A 20,790-nucleotide genomic window follows, 5' to 3' on the forward strand; every position below is an offset into this window, starting at 1 on the left:
CAAAAGACAGCAAAAAGTAACGAAAGGATTGATTAAGAAAGGGAAGATAGATTATGAAAATAAATTAGCAAAAAATATAAAAACAGATAGCAAGAGTTTCTACAGTTATATAAAAAGAAAAAGGGTGGCTAAGGCAAACGTAGGTCCCTCAGAGGATGAGACCGGGAAATTAATGGTGGGAAACATGGAGATGGCAAAAATGCTGAACAAATATTTTGTTTCAGTCTTTACGGTAGAGGACACTAAGAATATCCCAACAGTGGACAAACGGGGGGCTCTGGGGGGGAGGAGCTAAATACGATTAAAATCACCAAGAAATTGGTACTCAGTAAATTAATGGGACTCAAGGCGGATAAATCCCCTGGACCTGTTGGCTTACATCCCAGGGTCTTGAGGGAAGTGGCAGTAGGGATTGTGGATGCTTTGGTAATAATTTTCCAAAATTCTCTGGACTCGGCAAAGGTCCCGGCAGATTGGAAAACTGCTAATGTAACACCCTTATTTAAAAAGGGTAGTAGGCAGAAGGCTGGAAATTATAGACCAGTTAGCCTAACATCTGTGGTGGGTAAAATTTTGGAGTCTATTATTAAGGAGACAGTAGCGGAACATTTGGATAAACATAATTTAATAGGACAAAGTCAGCATGGCTTTACGAAGGGGAAGTCATGTCTGACAAATTTGCTTGAGCTCTTTGAGGATATAACGTACAGAGTGGATAAAGGGGAACCAGTGGACGTAGTGTATTTAGACTTCCAGAAGGCATTCGACACGGTACCACATAAAAGATTATTGCTCAAGATAAAGAATCACTGGATTGGGGGTAATATTCTGGCATGGGTGGAGGATTGGTTATCTAACAGGAAGCAGAGAGTTGGGATAAATGGTACATTCTCGGACTGGCAACCAGTAGCCAGTGGTGTTCCGCAGGGGTCGGTGCTGGGTCCCCAACTCTTTACAATCTATATTAACGATTTGGAGGAGGGGACCGAGTGTAACATATCAAAGTTTGCAGATGATACAAAGAAGGGAGGGAAAGTAGAGAGTGAGGAGGACATAAAAAACCTACAAGGGGATATAGACAGGCTGGGTGAGTGGGTGGAGATTTGGCAGATGCAATACAATGTTGGAAAATGTGAGGTTATGCACTTTGGCAGGAAAAATCGGAGAACAAGTTATTATCTCAATGGCGAGAAACTGGAAAGTACTGCAGTACAAAGGGATCCGGGGGTCCTAGTGCAAGAAAATCAAAAGGTTAGCATGCAGGTGCAGCAGGTGATCAAGAAGGCCAACGGAATGTTGGCTTTTATTGCTAGGGGGATAGAATATAAAAACAGGGAGGTATTGCTGCAGTTATATAAGGCATTAGTGAGACCGCACCTGGAATACTGCATACAGTTTTGGTGTCCATACTTAAGAAAAGACATACTTGCTCTCGAGGCAGTACAAAGAAGGTTCACTCGGTTAATCCCGGGGATGAGGGGGCGGACATATGAGGAGAGGTTGAGTAGATTGGGACTCTACTCATTGGAGTTCAGAAGAATGAGAGGCGATCTTATTGAAACATATAAGATTGTGAAGGGGCTTGATCGGGTGGATGCGGTAAGGATGTTCCCAAGGATGGGTGAAACTAGAACGAGGGGGCATAATCTTAGAATAAGGGGCTGCTCTTTCAAAACTGAGATGAGGAGAAACTTCTTCACTCAGAGGGTGGTAGTTCTGTGGAATTTGCTGCCCCAGGAAGCTGTGGAAGCTACATCATTAAATAAATTTAAAACAGAAATCGACAGTTTCCTAGAAGTAAAGGGAATTAGGGGTTACGGGGAGCGGGCAGGAAATTGGACATGATTTTAGATTTGAGGTTAGGACCAGATCAGCCATGATCTTATTGAATGGCGGAGCAGGCTCGAGGGGCCGATTGGCCTACTCATGCTCCTATTTCTTATGTTCTTATGTTCTTATGTCCCAGTGCAACTTTGCTTTCCATTTTGTTGTCACTGAGAATAAAGTAATCACTGGATGCACTATATCAAGTAGCTCTCCCAAACCTTTTACGAGAGAGTCTCATGCACTAAAATAAAATCTAGAAAATACTCATAGGATTTGGAATAAAGGATAATCTTGCATCAAAATCAAAGTTATTACAGGTCAGTTATATATTTTATGCGAATGCAAAAGGGCACGGCTTTGTATTAATGCAAGATATGTACCTTAAGTCAAGCTTGAATCGCCAAACTGACATCACATTGCATCAAGTGGTGTGAGACCATGTTGAGAAGGCATCTCACCACTTCAGTTTCACACCAGCTGCAGTGCAACTGCAAACTTATTTTTCTGAAATGAATGTTCTTTTATTATTGCAGACACTAGATATTTTACATTTCTTATTTTGTCACTATATTGATAGTGATAATGTTTGAGCAAAAATTAACAAAGTAATAGTACCTACATGAAAAGAAAGACAACAGCTGGCATAGGACATAAAATACAAAGAATAGTTGGACACTATTAAAACATTATAATGGGTAGTCACACAATAATCATTAAAATTGGTGGTTTTACTCATTTCTAAGATTTACAGAATAGGGAGATAATTTCATGCCAATCTAAAAAGTTTTGCAGATGAACAAAAGTGAAGAGAATAAAATTCAGTGATTCCTCGCTCCCAGCAATGATGCACATTTGAAAAGAGTCTGGGTTGGAGAATCGCTCTACATCATTGTGTACTTATCTCCAACCCGTGCTCCCTTCAAGTGTGGAATTATTGAATTTACCGTAAATGTTTGCACTCTTGTTCTAACAAGTACAATTCTGTAGCCTGAATTGGAGCTGGTGTTTTAGAATATCCTCAGCTTCAAGTAAATCCAAATGCTCAAAGACCCATAACATCTGTTACTGTTGTCATCTGTTTTCTTTGTAACCGCCTGGTGCTGGAGGGCTGCACACAGCCAGCCCATCCAGCTACTTGATGAGCAGACCTTTGTCATAGTTCACCTGCTGGAAAATGAAACTGAGGGCAGAAGTCATTCCTTCAAGCACTTAAATTCATGTTGAAACAATTTCTTTAAAACTTTGTTTTATATGTCATTAATAAACTTTCAGTCATATATGCATACATGTAAAAGAAATTTGAAAGGTTAAATAATTTTCATAATTGTTCTATGTCACTAAAGGAAATGGCTGCAACAGAGGGTGCTTGACCATTATATTGTACCTTCAAAAAGAAAAAGCAAATGTAAAATCCTGCTATCTAAATTCCCTATCTTAAATCCAACTGTTTCAAGTACACTTGAATCAAGTAAGGCAAGCGAACCAGTTATATTTGTAAGACGAACCTGTTAAAGTTTTCCTAAGGGCTTTTAGTTGAAGGTATCACTTGTTACTCCTCAAAAGTTCAATTAAAAACAACAGCACCACCTTGAATTTATATAGCAGGAGCCAACAGGAACAGATCAGAGCTAGCTCAGTGTAGAGTGAAACATTCCCAGCAAAGGAGCAGAAAACTGAGCCAGCGGAAGCAGACCAGGTGCTAGAATAGAGGCCGTCCAATGGAAAATACAGTCTCAATAGGAAGCGACGGTAAAGGTGAAGGTCACAGTAAAACCTAGAAGCCAACGGAGAAATGGACTTCGGCCCAGGAGAAAACAGATTTCTGTCCACGACCCAACAGAGCAGCAGAGTAACGGTGAGAAGCTAGCCATGCACAAGTTTACAAGAAGAAAAAGTGGAAATTCCTAGAGAGACTTCACGCAGAGTGTTGAAAGACCAACCAGTGATACAGCTTAACTGTCTTTCCTGCAACAGCCTTTTGGCTGTGGTGCATTTGCCCATTGAGCCACTGGAGCATTCGAATCTGTCAAAGTCTGAACTGTCCCTGTGGTCTTCCCCTATTCTATTCATTTGCATGTGAAAGTTGATCAGGGAACTCTACATATCTCATCTACATGCTGCCCCTTAGCAACACCATCTGAAGACATAGGGTCAGCTTCCACATATATGCTGACAACACCCAGCTCTACCTCTCCACCACCTGACTCAACCCCTCTACTGCCTTTGTGTTATCAGACATCTTACAAAATCATAAAATCATAGAATCTTACAGCACAAATGGAGGCCATTCGGCCAGTCGTGCCTGTGCTGGTTCTTTGAAAGAGCTGTCCAATTTAGTCCCACACCCCATATATCCCCATAACCTGGCAAATCAGTCCTCTTCAAGTACATGTCCAATTACCTTTTGAAAGTTCCTGTGGAATCGGCTTCCACCACCCTTTCAGGTAGTGCGTTCCAGATCTTAACAACACTCTGTGTGAAAAAGTTTCTTGTCCGACATCCAGTCTTGGATGTGCCACAATTTTGTCTGGTTAAATTTTGAAGACATAATCTTTGACCTCCCGCCAGAATCTTTGTACCCCCAACCTAGATGTCTTCTCCCACCCAAGCTACTGTCTCAGATTGAACCAGACTGTTCACAACCTTTGATATCCTATTCAACCCTGAGATGAGCTTCCGACTGCAAGGACCATCATAAAGACCACCTACTTCCACCTCCATGACATTGCCCGTCTCTGCCCCTACCTCAGCCCATCTATGGCTGAAATCCTCATCCATGTCTTTGTCACCTCCAGACATGACTATTCAAATGCTCTCCTGGCTGGTCTCCCATCTTCCACCCACCATAAACTTCAGCTGATTCAAAACTCTGTTGCCCATATTCTATCCTCTATCAAGTCCTGCTCACCCATTATCCCTGTCTTTGTTGGCCAATATTAGCTCCCAGTTCCCCATTGCCTCAAATTTAAAATTGTCAATCTCGTATTTAAATCCGTTCATGGCTTTGCCCTCCTTATCTCTATAGCATCTTGCAGCACCAGCCCTACAACTTTCCCCCCACCATCCCACACTCTGCATTCCTCCAACTCTGGCCTCTTGTGCAACTCCCTCTCCCATCGCCCCACCGTTGATGGCCGTACCTTTAGTCTTTCTAAACCCCTCCACCTCCCTCTCCTCCTTTAAGAGCCTCTTTAATACCAACCTCTTTGGCTTTTGTTCACCCATCCTAATATCCCCTTCTTTGGCTCAGTGTCCAATTTTATCTCATTATGCTTCGTGAAGTGCTTTGGGACATTTTTCTGTGTTAAAGGCACTATATAAATGCACGTTGTTGTAGTTACCCTGGATCATCCAGAAGATCTTGGCCTAGACAACAACAGTAATCTAATTAATGGTATATTGACTGAGAAAAACTTGGTGCGTGGGCCTATTGGAATTCATCGCGCATTGCCCTGTTCAGATCATAAAAGGCACCATTTGTACTGCTGTATGGAAGCGCAGCTGTGGCACAGTGTGTCCTAGAGCCTCCATTTGATAAGGTGGTTCCTGAAAGAGCCAGCTAAACCATTTAAGGTTTTGACCTCTCAGTTTTGGATACCTTATTGGAATTTGGAAACATATCCCACTTAAACTTGTAATGCTAAGTGGAAATTATTTTGAGTACCATCCCTTCGAATGTGAAATCCTAGCAACCCTCACTATTTATCACACCTCCAAAATCAACATTTATCACTGTGCATGTTAGAGATATTGGAACTTATGGTGGATATTGCAACCTATCACCAGTTTTTATTATGAAGTTCACTTGGTGAATGCTCAGTGATCTTCAGCATCATCATACCCTGAAAAATTAAATAATTTGAAGGATGAGTTATCTGGGATTTGACTTTTGTTTTGCATGGCATTTGTTAGTTCAATTTGAACCTGCACCCTCTTGCAATCTTAATTTCTTACTTTAAGACTCTGCTTGCATTTATTTGAGCTCACAGTGTTAGTAAGCTTCATGCTCCAGTGGTAGACCCACCTTACTTAGTTTGGCATGTGGATAGGATAGTCATAAGACCATATCTGAAATTCATGCCAAAGATTGTATCTGAGTTTCATTTATCTCAGGAAATAATGGTGGTGAAATTTTATCTGCCATCGCACACTTCTTCCTTTGAAAGGAAGTATCATTTTTATTAATGTTCACAGAGCCCTAGCGTTCTCGGTCGCTAGAGCTAAGGACATTTGTTGATCCAGGCAGCTATTTGTTTGATTTGGTAGCAAAACAATGGGTAAACCCATCGCTAAACAACATCCAGTCAACTGAGTAGTAGAATATATTTCATGTTATTCCTTAATAAGAAAAGTTGCAGGTCATTCTGTTTTATCTACAACCACAGCATCGGCTAATATGCAAAGGTTTCTTCTTGACGTATCTGCAAAGCTGATATATGGGATAAACTATTGTGAAGTGTTGCTGTCTTAACCTGACCGTTCAAAACACTAAACAATAAGGGATTTAGTGTGGTTTCCCTATATGGCCTTAACATTAAACCATGGAGAAGTCTGCCTGTCTTTTGTACTGGCATAATTCATTGTGGAGTTTGAACAAATAAGGAAGAATGTTAGATTACCTGCCTTAGGATAGTATCCCTAACTCTTTGAGCAAGATCAAATTTCACAAACAGAACTCCCTCTCTGGTGGAACTTGAAGATTCAGCTTTTGTATGTTTCAATTTCTAGTTGTGCTCTTCATGTGGTTGGGCAGGTTGCTGAGCTATCCAGGCCAGGAGGATCCCAGGTTTGATATTTGGTGTATCTGTGTTACACAAGTTAGCTCATCCCAGTCAGAGCAGTAGTAAGGATGCTGCAATTGGCCATAGTGCTTCTGGTTAGGGAGGGGAAAGTTGATCAGTATTCCCACTCCTGATTGCTATCCTGGGACTCCTGCCGGAAGTGCACCTATGTAGATGTCGGGTGCGGACAGTATGGAGCTTGGCTATGGTGCCCTCAACACTTTAATTCCCTACTGATACTTGCTATTAAGGCTCACACATGAATACTGGTCAATTGGCAAGGAACTGGAAGGGAAAAGACTGGTAAAAAAACTATTAAGATTTGACCCCTTTATACCCCTGAATTGAAAAGAAAGCAGTGGTTTACTGTTTGAAAGCCATTACATTTTGCAGAGAATGAATCTTAAAGCTTTCAGCCCTTGGGATTACCTGTTTTTAGAAAGCTTGCACCATACACTTTCAAAATGTTGCTGCTCTTATTTTCTCCTTAATTTTCAAACGTGAGCTCTTTAATATGCTGCATTATTTTGAACCAGTTTTTCTGTCACATTTAAACTTAATTTTTAAAAATCCTAGTAAATTGAATTATTTTGTCGGTTCTTTAAAATAAATTAATAACTTTTGATTAAAGTAGAAAAAAGTTCCTTAATAGTTGAAGTACTTTGATTACCGCATTCTATAATTCTTGACTAATTGTCTCTTTTAATGTTAATGTGTTGTTCTTTTCATTATTAAAAAAAAGCTTTCTGTGCATTGTTTTGGTGGAGACATGTACATGCAAAGGTCTTGTGAATGGGACTTCCTGGCGTGTGAAAAGCGAGACGAGGAGTCTGAGGTACCTGAAAAGAATTGTTTGACATTCCTGTGGCTGAGGGCCATTGACTTTCAAAGAAGCTGATTGGCTAGTAGGACAATAGGAAAAAGAGGCCACATCCGTGTTTTTCCAGGTGTTTCTTTTGTGATCTCCATCTTTTTAAAGGGAAGGAGTCAGCAATTCCAGTTATTATACAGAAAAGATAAGAAATGTAGGGAGGCAACTTATACCGTGCAACACCAGTAAACCTGCTGGAATGGAGGAGATTTCATTGACATCTGCCAAGTCATGCCATTCTCTGTACAGCTGTAACAATTTGCAATTCTATCAACCACCAAGTTTCTTTTATTCTGACAGGGCTACTTCTTGAAATGCTGAAGGGTCAGTGCAAGTGATGCATGCAATTCTCTTCCCTCACTTCTTAAAGGTATTGACATATACTGGGGTACGATTCTATGCATGCTGGCTACCCTCCAGCTACTTGCTCAAGTAGCTCTTCATCATATGTGAGGCTAAATGGTGGGTGTTGTCTGGCTATTCCACTGTGGGAAGCATCACTCCTGTGCACAATCTTGTCTTCATCTCGACAGATATGCATTTTCTTGTAGGCTCACCAGATAATGACCAGGAGTGTGAACGTTTGCTCATTTTCTGTCTCCCTATCCCAGAGCTTAAGTACAATTTTATTAGTTCTGTTACTGTAGCCTTAACTGAGATCAGCTAGCATAAGCAAAGACCTGGTATTGAACTTGGGACCATCTAATTTATGGGACTTAGTAATATATTTGGTGGTGCCTTTTTCCCACTAAGTCACTGGAGGAAGAGAGCGGATAAATGTTTAATAGCACAGAATTTGTACTTGTCAATTCTGTATTTTTCTTGGTGGGAGGGGTAGGAGGTTTAATCCCAAATTTCTTCATCTCTATGCACATTATTTAGAAGTTTTAGATGTGTAATTTGAACAGAAATGGGTTTGAAAACCAGTTTCCAGATATCTTTACATGCCATGCTGTAGCAGATTACAGTAAAAAATCCCACGTGAAGTGCATCACCCCATTGCCGCCATGTTGCTCCCGAGTTCACTTCATGAATCAGCCATTCTGCAGGGTGGATGAGCACAAAAATACTCATTTACTTCAGAGTGGATGCCATGCTGAGTGCATTGTGTGCTCTGACATGATAAGGTTTATTTAATTCAAGTTATGTTAAGTTTCTCTAAATTAAAATCAAAATTATTTTTAAAAGAAAGCTTTGTGAAGTTTGCACACCCCTGCTTCATCACAGTTAGGATGTACACAGAGATCCTCCTTTCCCCTTCAAATTTTCTACGGTCCTCACCTAAAAGCACTAACATGCTGGGATTTGATTTCAATGGTGCAAAATGCCCCCATCCCCCCAGCAGCTCAGGTCAGCTAATGCAGCATAGACTGGGATCAATCCTTCTTGGGCTGTATGATTCAGTATCACACTAAGTAGTGCATTTACCAACGAGGCCATCGGAGAGACCGTTTTTTTTTAAAGAAAAGTGATTTAAAATAAGGTGAGCGATGCAGCTAATCTGCCCAGATATGTGCATCCCCCCCATCTTTGACAGTAATTCCCTACTGCTGGATGAAGGGTGAATGCTGTACAACTGGTAAAGACACATATCACTCATTTCCTCAGATACAGTAAATACAATTTCAATGGGACATAAAAAACTTCATCCAATGTGGGAAATGAAGAGTTCCAGGCATGAAATTTTTAATTTCTAATATATTAGGACAGTTTGGGACTGTGAAAGAGCAGGTTGGACTTCAGCAGATGGCTGGAACAATTAAGAGTTTAATGTTTTCAGTGGTGACATTGGGATACAGACTAAATAATTAAACACTTGGCAGAATGTTATCTTCATTATTTTAGCCTTAGCAAAACATTACACGTTATTATACACCTAATGGGAACACTCTTCCATAGAAATGAATACGACAAAATCAGTATTTCTTTGCAAAAATAGCCATAACGTGAGGCTGTACATTTCCGTGTTTTTTCTCAGTGATGATTAAATGATACACAACAAAATGGGTCACTTCAAAATAAAAGAATCACTAAATATGTTTTAACAACTTAAAGCAGCACTATATACTTTGATTTAAAAAATAAGTGTTCACGACATTGTGATCATCACAATACTATAGAAATTTCAGCACAGAAGGATACCATTCAGCACACAATACTCCTACTGTAACTTAACCAATATCTTTGTAGATTTATCATTACCTCCTTACTTTTGTACTCAGTGGCCTTAGATGGATAACCCAGAATCCCATTTGCTTTTTTGAGACATTAAACTTAGGGTTTTTTGAACATTTTTCCATATAAAAGATTTGGAAAAGGAGTTACTTTTGAATGTTGGGTTTCTAAATCAAGATATATTTACACAAGTTTAAAAAGAGCACCATGGCAAAACACGGTTAATATGCTAATGCAAGTTGTTTTCCCAAAAGACTGTTAACAATAAGCAATTCGTTAGCCTGTCTCAGCAATCGATAAACACTTCACACTTACTGTGTTGAAAAGTCTTTTTAATCACCCGCTGTTCACAGCCAAAAGGGACCAGAGACACAGGCAGGCAGCCAGGTTCAGCAAAGGGTGCGAGAAGGTTAGAATGCAGGAGAGGAGTTAGGAATTATTTTGGTTTAAATCAAGCAAGAAGACCCACCAATGTGTGAAAGCACAGTGTATTCATTATTTTGTATTTTTAAGCAAAGGCAAATTGTACTGATTGCATTAAGTGAGTGAGTCTGGTCGTAACCATTGCACTGTATTGTTCACACACTGCGAAATAAACCTTTTGGTCACTCCTCACTATCTCCTTTGACTTGCCGTCCACTTTTGTCTGATTACACTTAGGCGAAATGCCTTGGGACGTTTTTCTATTTTAAAGGCACTGTATAAATGCAACTTGTTGTTTTTGTTAACGATTTGTATCTGGCCTTGTTTTACCAAGTATTTTCTCAGTCTGCCTTCGAAGAAATTGAAGAAGCACACATGCGAAAGACACAAATATCCAGTTATACCCCTAGGTTACACTATCATATAGTTTGATATTGGGCAGTATGGACACACCCCATGCGCAAGACTCTCAGACTACTTATGGGAGTGACCAGCACCACCATAGCTGAGAATATCTAAGACGAGCCCCCAAATTTGTAATATCGAGGTCATATCTCCCCGCTCTGGTGAATGTAAAAAAAACCATGACATTATTCCAAGACTAGCAAGGAGCTCTCCTAATGTCCTGCCCAATATTTATCCCTCAACCAACATTACCAAACACAGATTATCTGGTTATTCATTAATTTGCTGTTTGGGACCTTGCTGTGTGAAAACTGGCTGATGTGCTTCCCTAGATAACAACTATAACTGCACTTCAGCGTAATCCATTGGTTGTAACACACTTTGGGATGTCCTGAGGACGTGATAAAGAGCTATATAATTGCTAGTTCTTTCTTCCTTCTTGTGGCAGGAAAGGGTGGAGGACGGGAATAAAGTCGTTAATAATTTGCTCTATAAGGTGATTGGAATGTTGGATCACAAAAATGTAAGTAAGTAAATAACTCTCTTTAGGTTATGAGTTCTGAAATGAACATTTATGACAGGACTAATGTATATTAATAGCAAATAGGAATACTGAAGCATTAAAGGAGCACAGTCTTCATTAAAATATATTTTTTTCAGACACATAACATAAATAGTGTTGAAATGAAGTCATCGTGTCACTGGTAAAAATTATGCCTGGCTGTTCTTCCTCCCCAAACGAACAGTTTGCCATGATGACAGTGAAGAATGTACTTATCCACACTCACCTCACATGGCATGAGAGGAGGCAGGAGCAGGGTCTAGTTTACTGACCCCAGTTCAGCACTGCCAGCTGATATGGGTGGTGGAGGGGAAGGGGAGATTAGAGGTTACTAGAATTATAAAGACAATGATTCCAAATATGTTCAAAATTGTGAATTAGAAACAGTTAATTTTATTTAATTCTAATTTGCTTGTCAGGTCTTTTTATTTACTAAATATATATGTGTGAAAATTTATTTCTCCCATTTCCCTCTGCATTGAATGGGTTATTCCTGATATACCCGTGGTATTTGATCTTTTCAGTAGCAGTTTATTTTTAAAAAGAAATTAATTTCCAGTGGCACCATGACCTACGTAGGTACCTAATGTCATAGCTCTGACCACACTGCCAATTCCTGACGTAGCTCTCCCTACAGAGCCCAGCAAATCAATAAAAAATGGAAGGTACAGCTTCCTCACGCTGGCCCCAAGGACTGTGAGTAGAAAGCCATTAAACATTTTTGCCTTCTCTCCCCTCCCACCTCCTTGCCCAAGGCTAGTTACTGGTTCTTTCACCTGCCGACCACAAGAGCTTCAACCACCAGCGTAGTGAACCACGCACGAGCAAATGTCCGTGGAATCAAACTCGTCTCCTTCATGTAAGCTGACAAGGTCAGCAAACACTACAAAAGGTGATCTGCTGACATTCAGCCCTTAACATTACCATTCAAGATGCTGGAAAAACTCCTAGCGCTAAATGCCTGCTTGCCTCAGCTGCTCCATGTGCTCCCACTGTGATCCAGAATTAAAACCACACATGTGCTCACCTCACAAGTGGAGCTACTGAAACATTCCTCCTGTACTTGAACACTGGGGACCTTGCTACTTGAGGTGCTGAAGAGGCACCTCCACCCCCAGAGAAGACAAAGCATAAATGTTGCTCACAGCAAAAGCAACTGCTTCCCCAAAAGAGGATAAAGATCCCCACCACAAGATTCCTCTGACTCCCTCCACACATTGAAGGCACGATGATTGTGAGAGGAGACCTAAACTCCCCACCTACAGTTAGACAGATTTCCAGCAGACATGGGTCGCCCTGGGCAAGCAACCAGAACAACAACAACAACTTAGGAACATAGGAACAGGAGTAGGCCATTCAGCCCCACAAGCCTGTTCTGCCATTCAGTTAGATCATGGATGATCTGTAACTTAACTCCACTTACCCCCCTTGGTTCCGTAACCCTTAATACCCTTGCCTAATGAAAATCTATCAATCTCAGTTTTGAAATTTTCAATTGACCTAGCCTCAACAGCTTTTGTGGGGGAGAGTTCCAGATTTCTACAACCTTGGTGTGAAGAAGAGCTTCCTGAAATCACCCCTGGATGGCCTAACTCTAATTTTAATGTTATGCCCCCTTGTTCTGCCCCACTAGAGGAAATAGTTTCTCTCTATCTACTCTATCAACTCCTTTAATCATGTTAAACACCTCAATTAGAACACCCCATAATCTTCTATACTCAAGGGAATACAAGCCTAGTCTATTCAACCTGTCCTCACAATTTAATCCTTTTAACCCCGGTATCATTCTGATGAATCTGCATTGCACCCCCTCCAAGGCCAATATATCCTTCCTGACATGCGGTGCCCAGAACTGAACACAGTACTCCAGACAGGATCTAACTAGAGCTTTATATAACTGTAACATAACTTCCACCCCTTTGTAGTCCAGCCCCCTTGAGATAAAGGCCAGCATTCCATTAGACTTTTAAATCATTTTTTGTACCTGTCCACTTCCATTTATATAACATCTTTAACATAAGAAAATGTCCTAAGGCACTCCACAGAGGCATAACAATCCAAGAGCAATATAATGAACTAGGCCTGGTAGATTATATAGTGAGCCATGCAGTGAAAGGAATTCACCTTCTACTTAAACCCAAATAAACTATATTCCACAATTTTTAATTTTATCCTGAAATAATCACACCTAATCCAAGTGAAAAGCTGCCAAATAGAACCCATATGCATCTCTGACAAACATCAGTTATCTTTCAATTTGCCCATTCCACTCTACCACCCCACCTTCAATATTGATGCCTAAATCCCACAGTCCTCAGCCACTCAGAGTTCATGCCCTCAGCCCATCCACTCTGTATTTGAGAATGAGAATCCCAACATGTCTCCAATGCTGCTGTGGGAAATCACTATGGCAGTTCTCAGAGACCATATTATTGCCTTCTCTGTCAAGAGGCATAGATTATTGCTGACCCAGAATGCTTGGGCTGCCCACAGGAGAATTACCCATCCCCCTCCCCCGGTTAGCGCAATTGTTACTGCTAGCTGCAAGAAGATGCATTTCCCCCACTGTGGATGAAACATCAGCTTGGATATATGCTAGTCAAAGCAGGTAATGTATGGATTCTGACTGGAATGCAAAACACCAGGCCTTTATCAGGTGTCAATCTAGAGCCCCTTTCTGGTAGTTCAAACATGTCAGCCACCTTGCACACATAACCAGATCACCTCTCAAAAAAGGTCAGAATGGGATCACAAACTAGCAGTTTCCTCCTACTGCCTTGTAAAAAGGCAAGAACCCAACCCTGCAGATAGATAGGACCCTTGATATCCATTGACCCAGCCAGATTCTAAGGATTGCCATCAAATTATTCCAAACCCAAAACAGTGCGTAGTTCCTAGTACGTGCAAAGCCTTAGTGATAATTCAGAACATATTTTTCTGTAAGTACTGTGTGACAAACTGGACAGTACTTCACAAAATAGATGTATATATTCTTTTTTCTTAAAATGATAAAAAGAAATTAATTACAGGAGATTGGAGTACAAACTCTTCTTTTCCTGAGGTGATTTTCCCCTTTCAGTTTTGCCTGTGCAGGCATAGATAGAGATAAAACTGCTTTCTCTTTGGAGCAGATCTTTCCATCCAGTGTTTTTGTTTGATGCGAATGCGCACACAGTATAAACAAACACACGCATGTGCATGTCCTGAGTTTTGGCATTTCATGCTTGCTCGTAGTCAGATATATTGTGTATAAATCAGTAATTCAACGATACATAATTATGGTTCTGTCTCTGTAAAAGTATTACAAGTTCCAACAGTGCAGACTGGATTGCTGCTGTTATTGCCAAATTTAATTTTTCTGGTTCCATTTAAAAGAGGTAGCCCACGTTCATAGCTACAGTTGATATTCAGAATTGGAGATAAGGCCCTGTTAGTAACTGCTTAAAAGGAAGTACCATTGTTTTTGGGAGGCTGTTTTGGGGTTTGGAAAACCATGGTACCAGTTTTGTGAGCTTTCCAAATCAGATGGGATACTTTTCATTTTTAACAAGGGCAAGAAAATAATTTAACTGGTAGCTCTCTGATCTGTGCAGCTAAGAATCTTCTCTGTGTGGATGAATGTTAGCGAAATCTTTTGTTTTTTTAAACTTTGCATTTAAGACTGTGCTAATGTCAGAAGTATTAAAAAGGAAAGGTTGACTCTGATGTGCGTTAGAGACCAGACGGAACAGCATTCACAGCCTGTTCACGTGCGCAGTGTAGGTGCAGTGCGCATGCTCAAGCTTGTTCTCATTGCCGACAAGGCCACAGCATCCAATCAGGCCTCATTGTGGTCTGGCACCAATCCAGTTTGTTGGGAAACAATATTACAGATTAAACTGTAGTGTTTCTTGAATCCTACTGCTAATGTGCACTGTTGCTCTCCTTCCCTAGATGATGTTGGAAATGTAAAGCAGCATGGTATGTTGCTTATATGCTTCCAGGTACAAAAAAAAATTAATTATACGTGAAATTAACTGTAGTCACAACAAGTATGTCTCTGTTGTACTTGCTGCCTCCCTGAAGAAGAAGGAGTGGTTCATAAAAAACATTGCAATAAATGTTTTATTAGATTAAGAGTTTGCTGATTTACAGGAACATTGCAGGAAAAAAAAGTTGGTGCACATGGCATTTACAAAACTGTGTTTCCGTTTTAAAAAAACGTGTCAAAGTGTACTCTCCACCTCCATTCCCTCCTGATTGCACAATGTTATGTGGATTAGGGTAGATGAATGGAACACTTTGAGATATCACATTTCGATCCAGATTTACATCTTTCCTGTGTTTGAAAGGAGCCAGCTGGAGTGTCTTGTTTGGTGAACCTACATGTTTTCTTATTCTGAAAGTGATCTAACTTCCTGTGTGTAGATTAACACTGGCAGGTTAATGCCTTTTATTCACGTGGCTGGAGGGGAGAGCGGCTGCCATTCTGAGGCAGCGGCATTCAGGTGATACGAGAGAGACAGGTAGATCAGGTATCATGCTGACAGCAAAACAAACCTGGCTCCCAAAAAGGTCTTCTCTATTCTCTTCTTTCCACCTAATTGCTCTTCTTAGACACTTTCATGTTGCAGTGAGAAGTTATAAGATTTAAGCATCTAAAATTTCTGAATCCCTGTAGTAACGGGAGGGATAAAATTTATTAGGCAACCAATGAAAAGATGACATTAAACCCTTTTTAAAAAAAAAACATTTAATAACACTGATACATTGTTCCGTGCTATTCAGTGCTGTAAAATTACAATAAAGGGTTGGTCAAGGCTGAGGCAGCAGGGCGGGAAAGAAAGAGTAAAAGAAAAAGCATTGAGATCTTTCAATAGAGAACTGAAAATCTCAAAACGTACAACACAGTTTTCAAGAGTGAGCCGGAGGCCTTTTAAAAATCAAAGTATTAAAAGGAAATATTGATTCTTTTTATTCCATCGATTTTTAAAAAAATCAACAAGAGTATTGACTTGAAGCAGTTCTAGAGTCTGACAATTTAAGGAAGCTGTTTTAGTGTATTGCAATTGCTGCTGCAGCACCTCTGGTTAATGACTACATTGTTTCAACTGCTGTTATACTGGGTCTCATTCAGCACTCCTCATTTACACTGCTAAATCTAGCTATCTTATCCCTTTGGCAAAATCATAAGCTGCTTTGTGTGAGACTTGTGAGTAGGGCAGAATTTCCTGTAGGGGCGTAATTGGGAAATTATGCCCATTCGTGCCCCCATTTTGTCGATGTCTATTTACACCCAAATTTCCTGCCAATCTCATTAACATAGGTTAGAAAGTTAAAAAGTGCGTAAACAAGCGGAAACAATCAAGGCACGAGGAAAGCGCCAAACTCACACCATATATTCTATTTTTAAGTATGAAAATTAAAGTTGCAGGCCATCTGTTATTCATGCACTTTAGGCACAGCATGTTTAAGAACATGCAATCGTTGATGCTTTTCAATTTTTAATGTGACTTATGCTGACATCATAAAAATGCATTCAAATAAACAGAAAATATAGTGAAGAAGAAAAAACAAAAATCGCTCAAAAAATAGCAATAAAACACCAGAAAAATTTCTTTGTTTCCTGCTGCGCCTAAAATTTTGGGCTTAATTTTACACCTGTTTTGAACCAGCTTATTTACGGAAATTCCCACGTATGGCTCTTTAGCCTGGAGGTGGCGCCATTATAATGAGCCAAGATCCGTTCGGAGGCAGGCGATGGACAAGCGTAAAAGAGAGCGAGAAAGTTTGAGCGTAGCATAATTATATGCGTAATAGATTTGTGCTCGAGTTTCCTCAATTCTTTTACGCCAAGTATTTGCTTTCTACATCATTACACCCTGAATTCATGCACCGCTTGGCGCAAATGCACAGGAAGTTCCATACGCAGCAAGCCGTTCTCGCTGAATTTAAATTATTCAAGCTGCAATGTAAAAGCGTTTTAAAAGCCAATTCGGGTACTCACTCTTGAAAACTGTGTTGTACGTTTTGAGATTTTCAGTTCTCTATTGTACTCAGTAACATTATCAAACCAATATCCAGTAATTTCATCAATCATTGATTAAAATATTCAAAAATCACCAGAAGTGGGTGGGGGGAGAATATTAAAGGAGATATGGATAGTATGGAGGGGAATACTTTTAATATAAATTAATATATATTTAATATCCATAGTCTATGTAAGTAGAGGATTGTGTAAAAACCCATCCTACGTAATCAGAGATAGCCCTAATTTTATTGTTCATTGCTATTTTGGGGCCCCCAACACTAAGAAACTACTCAGCTGCTGACAGCTGAGTATTATTAAAAGATTCACCTATAAAAAATACTTCCAGCAGCTCTCAAAACCCAGCACAGGATTATTATATTGCCACTTTGAAACTTTAAAAAGATATTTGCACATATACTTAGGGTGCTATTGCAAAACATACTTGCACAAAGTACTTATATAAAAATTGGTTTTGCAAAGGCACAAAGGGGATATTATCGGGACGTATGTATATTCTGAAGCTTAAGATCACTCCATACAAATCTATGAAAAAATGCAGAAATGGATGAGCACATTGAATTACTTAGGCATTTCAATATTTGTTGAATGTATTTTTATTTGCCTCATTGAAGATAATGGGCCGGGAATTGCTTTAAAAAGAACAATGAGCTCAACTGCGCTTACTGTTGTTAGTGGCCAAATCGAGGAGCAAGTTCTGGCGTTCGCACATGCGCAGACAAACGCGGAAATCTGGAACTTGCTCTTCCTGGTTTGCCGGTGATCTGTCAGCTTTGCCTTAAAGGGATATCGCCGGCTGCATTCAACAGAATCAACGGACCAGCGCCAACTTGCTCTTCTGCCCAGCTGGAAACTAACTAATATTGCCACAAAAAAGGTACACTTAAAAATACCAGGTCTAATCTAAGTTTTAATAGCGCTGTAAGTCTTAATGACTGCCGAACAACTAAAAATTAACTTTTAAAAAATGTGGAGTCTCATTACTCTTAATTTGATAGTTTTTGGTCATTAAAACAGTTTTTAAATTAAAAATTTTTAATTTTTAAAAACTTTTTCCTCCTTTCTCTTTTATTTAATTTGATTATTTCTTACCCTCTCTTTTTTTCGCTATCTATAACTGTTCTTACCAATGATTTTATTGTTGCAGCTTTCACTTCCTGGATTTTAAGTGGCAGCTTGTTTTGACTCTTCGCGGCTCTTCAAAGATGCTGCAATCTGGTCGAGGGGAGAGCTCACTCCTCTCGCTTCTCCCATGGGCCCTAGCTTCGCTGGAGTTAACGCTAGACTCTTCTCCACTTCCTATTAGTTGAAGTGCCTGCAGTAAAGGCTGCAGTAAGTTAGTGGGTTAGTATAAATCTATGGAGCGGCAAGCACTGTTGGTTCGCCGCTCAGAGCAATTTCCGGCCCAATGTACTCCTAGCTATTCCATTTAGGCTTTTTGGCCCTGAAAATTCGTAGCACAGTGCAACTCAGTAAAAGGTGCAGTCAGCGAAGAGGTGAAAACTGTAACAGATGCAAAGGGAATCAAAGCTAAGGATCCGCACAAGATAGTTGATATTCTGAATGATTACCTCCTCCAATAGTCACAACGGAAGATATAAGTAATGTACCCTCCCCAGACAGAGATAACCAAAGTAAAATCAACAGCTTCGATATAAATGAAGTAGAAGTCCTAGACAGGCTAAAAGGGCTCCAAACAAATAGGTCACCAGGGATAGATGGTATTTATCTCAGAGTACTGAGACTAGGGAAGAAACTTGCGAGACAAGGACAACCATTATGAGGGAGTCACTGGACGCTGGGGAGATACCAATAGATTGAAAATTCGCCAATGAGGTGCCAATCTGACCATCATTTTCAAATCTTCTCTGGCTACAGGCATGGTGCCGGAGGATTGGAGGATTGCTAATGTACCATTGTTTAAAAAGGGAGAAAAGGATAGACCAAGTAATTACAGGCCAGTAAGTCTTACCTCGGTGGTGGGAAAATTATTGGAAACAATTCTGAGGGACAGTATTAATTGTCATTTAGAAAGGCACAGATTATTCAAGGACAGTCTGCATGGATTTGTTAAGGGAAGTTCATGTCTGACTAACTTGATTGGATTTTTTGAGGAGGTAACAAGGAGGATCGATGAGGGTACTGCATTTGATGTAGCCTACATGGATTTTGTAAGGAGTTTTACAACACCAGGTTATAGCCCAACAGCTTTATTTGAAATCACAAGCTTTCGGAGCTTTCCTCCTTCGTCAGGTGAGTGTCGAAGGAGGAAAGCTCCGAAAGCTTGTGATTTCAAATAAAGCTGTTGGACTATAACTTGGTGTTGTAAGACTCCTTACATTTGTCCACCCCAGTCCATCACCGGCATCTCCACATACATGGATTTTAGCAAGGCTTTTGACAAGGTCCCACATGGCATTTTGGTCAGAAAAGTAGAAGCCCATGGGATCCAAGGGAAAGTGACAAGTTTGATCCAAAATTGGCTCAGTGGCAGGAAGCAAAGGGTAATGGTCGACGGGTGTTTTTGTGACTTGAAGGCTGTTTTCAGTGGGGTCCCACAGGGTTCAGTACTAGGTCCCTTGCTTTTTGTGGTATATATAAGTGATTTAGACCTAAATGTAAAGGGTATGATTAAGAAGTTTGCAGATGATACAAAAATTGGCTACGTGGTTGATGGTGAGGAGGAAAGCTGTAGACTGCAGGAATATATCAATGGACTGGTCAGATGGGCAGAAAAGTGGCAAAAGGAATTCAACCTGGAGAAGTGTGAGGTAATGCATTTGGGAAGGGCAAACAAGGCAAGGGAATACACAATAAATGGGAGGATACTGAGCGTTGTAGAGAATCAGAGGCACCTTGGAGTGCATGTCCACAGATCCCTGAAGGTAGCAGGACAGGTAGATAAGGTGGTTAAAAATGCATACGGAATACTTTCCTTTATTAGCCGAGGCGTAGACTATAAGAGCAGGAAGGTTATGCTAGAACTGTATAAAACACTAGTTAGGCCACAGCTTGAGTACTGCGTACAGTTTTGGTCACCACATTACAGGAAAGATGTGATTGCACTAGAGAGGATGCAGAGGAGATTTACAAGGATGTTGCCAGGACGAGAGAATTTTAGCAATGAGGAAAGATTGGATAGGCTGGGGTTGTTTTCATTGGAACAAAGGAGGCTGAGGGGTGATTTAATTGAGGTGCATAAAATTATGAGGGTCCTAGATAAAGTGGATACGGAGGACCTATTTCCCTTAGCAGAGGGGTCAATGATCATGGTGCATAGATTTAAAGTAATTGGTAGAAGGTTTAGAGAGGAGCTGAGGAGAAGTTTTTTCACCCAGAGCGTGTTCGGGGTCTGGAACTCACTGCCTGAGAGGGTGGTAGAGGCAGAAACCCTCGACTCATTTAAAAAGGTACTTGGATGTGCATTTGAAGTGCTGTAACCTACAGGGCTACGGACCAAGTGCTGGAAATTGGGATTAAGATGGATAGCTCATTTTCGGCCAGCATGGACATGATGTGCTGAATGGCCTCCTTCTGTGCTGTAACTTTCTATGATTCTATGATATACAGAAAGGAGGATAAGATAGAAATAGGCAACTACAAAATGGAATCATTCATCAAGGGTAAAGTTGAGTAGTATCTCTATAATAATAACTTAGTTAACAGTCACCAACATGGTTTCAGAAGGGGAAAATCACACCTGATCAATTACCTCAAG

At 40.4% G+C, this 20,790-nt stretch overlaps 1 protein-coding gene across 7 annotated transcripts in view; it reads left to right on the top strand.

Annotated features, from left to right (window-relative positions):
* afg2a (AFG2 AAA ATPase homolog A) overlaps positions 1-20,790 on the top strand; it is a 553,942-nt gene that overhangs the window by 350,782 nt on the left and 182,370 nt on the right. For 3 of the 7 annotated variants that reach the window (XM_067993427.1, XM_067993413.1, XM_067993422.1), the window contains exon 15: positions 10,931-11,005. The exons of the other annotated variants lie outside the window; for them this stretch is intronic. In XM_067993427.1, coding sequence (XP_067849528.1) covers positions 10,931-11,005 — 75 coding nt within the window. The remainder of the gene's footprint in view (positions 1-10,930; positions 11,006-20,790) is intronic. 7 annotated transcript variants of the gene reach the window in all.

Source organism: Heptranchias perlo, chromosome 1 (genome assembly GCF_035084215.1).
Source record: "Heptranchias perlo isolate sHepPer1 chromosome 1, sHepPer1.hap1, whole genome shotgun sequence".
Lineage (NCBI taxonomy): Eukaryota > Metazoa > Chordata > Chondrichthyes > Hexanchiformes > Hexanchidae > Heptranchias > Heptranchias perlo.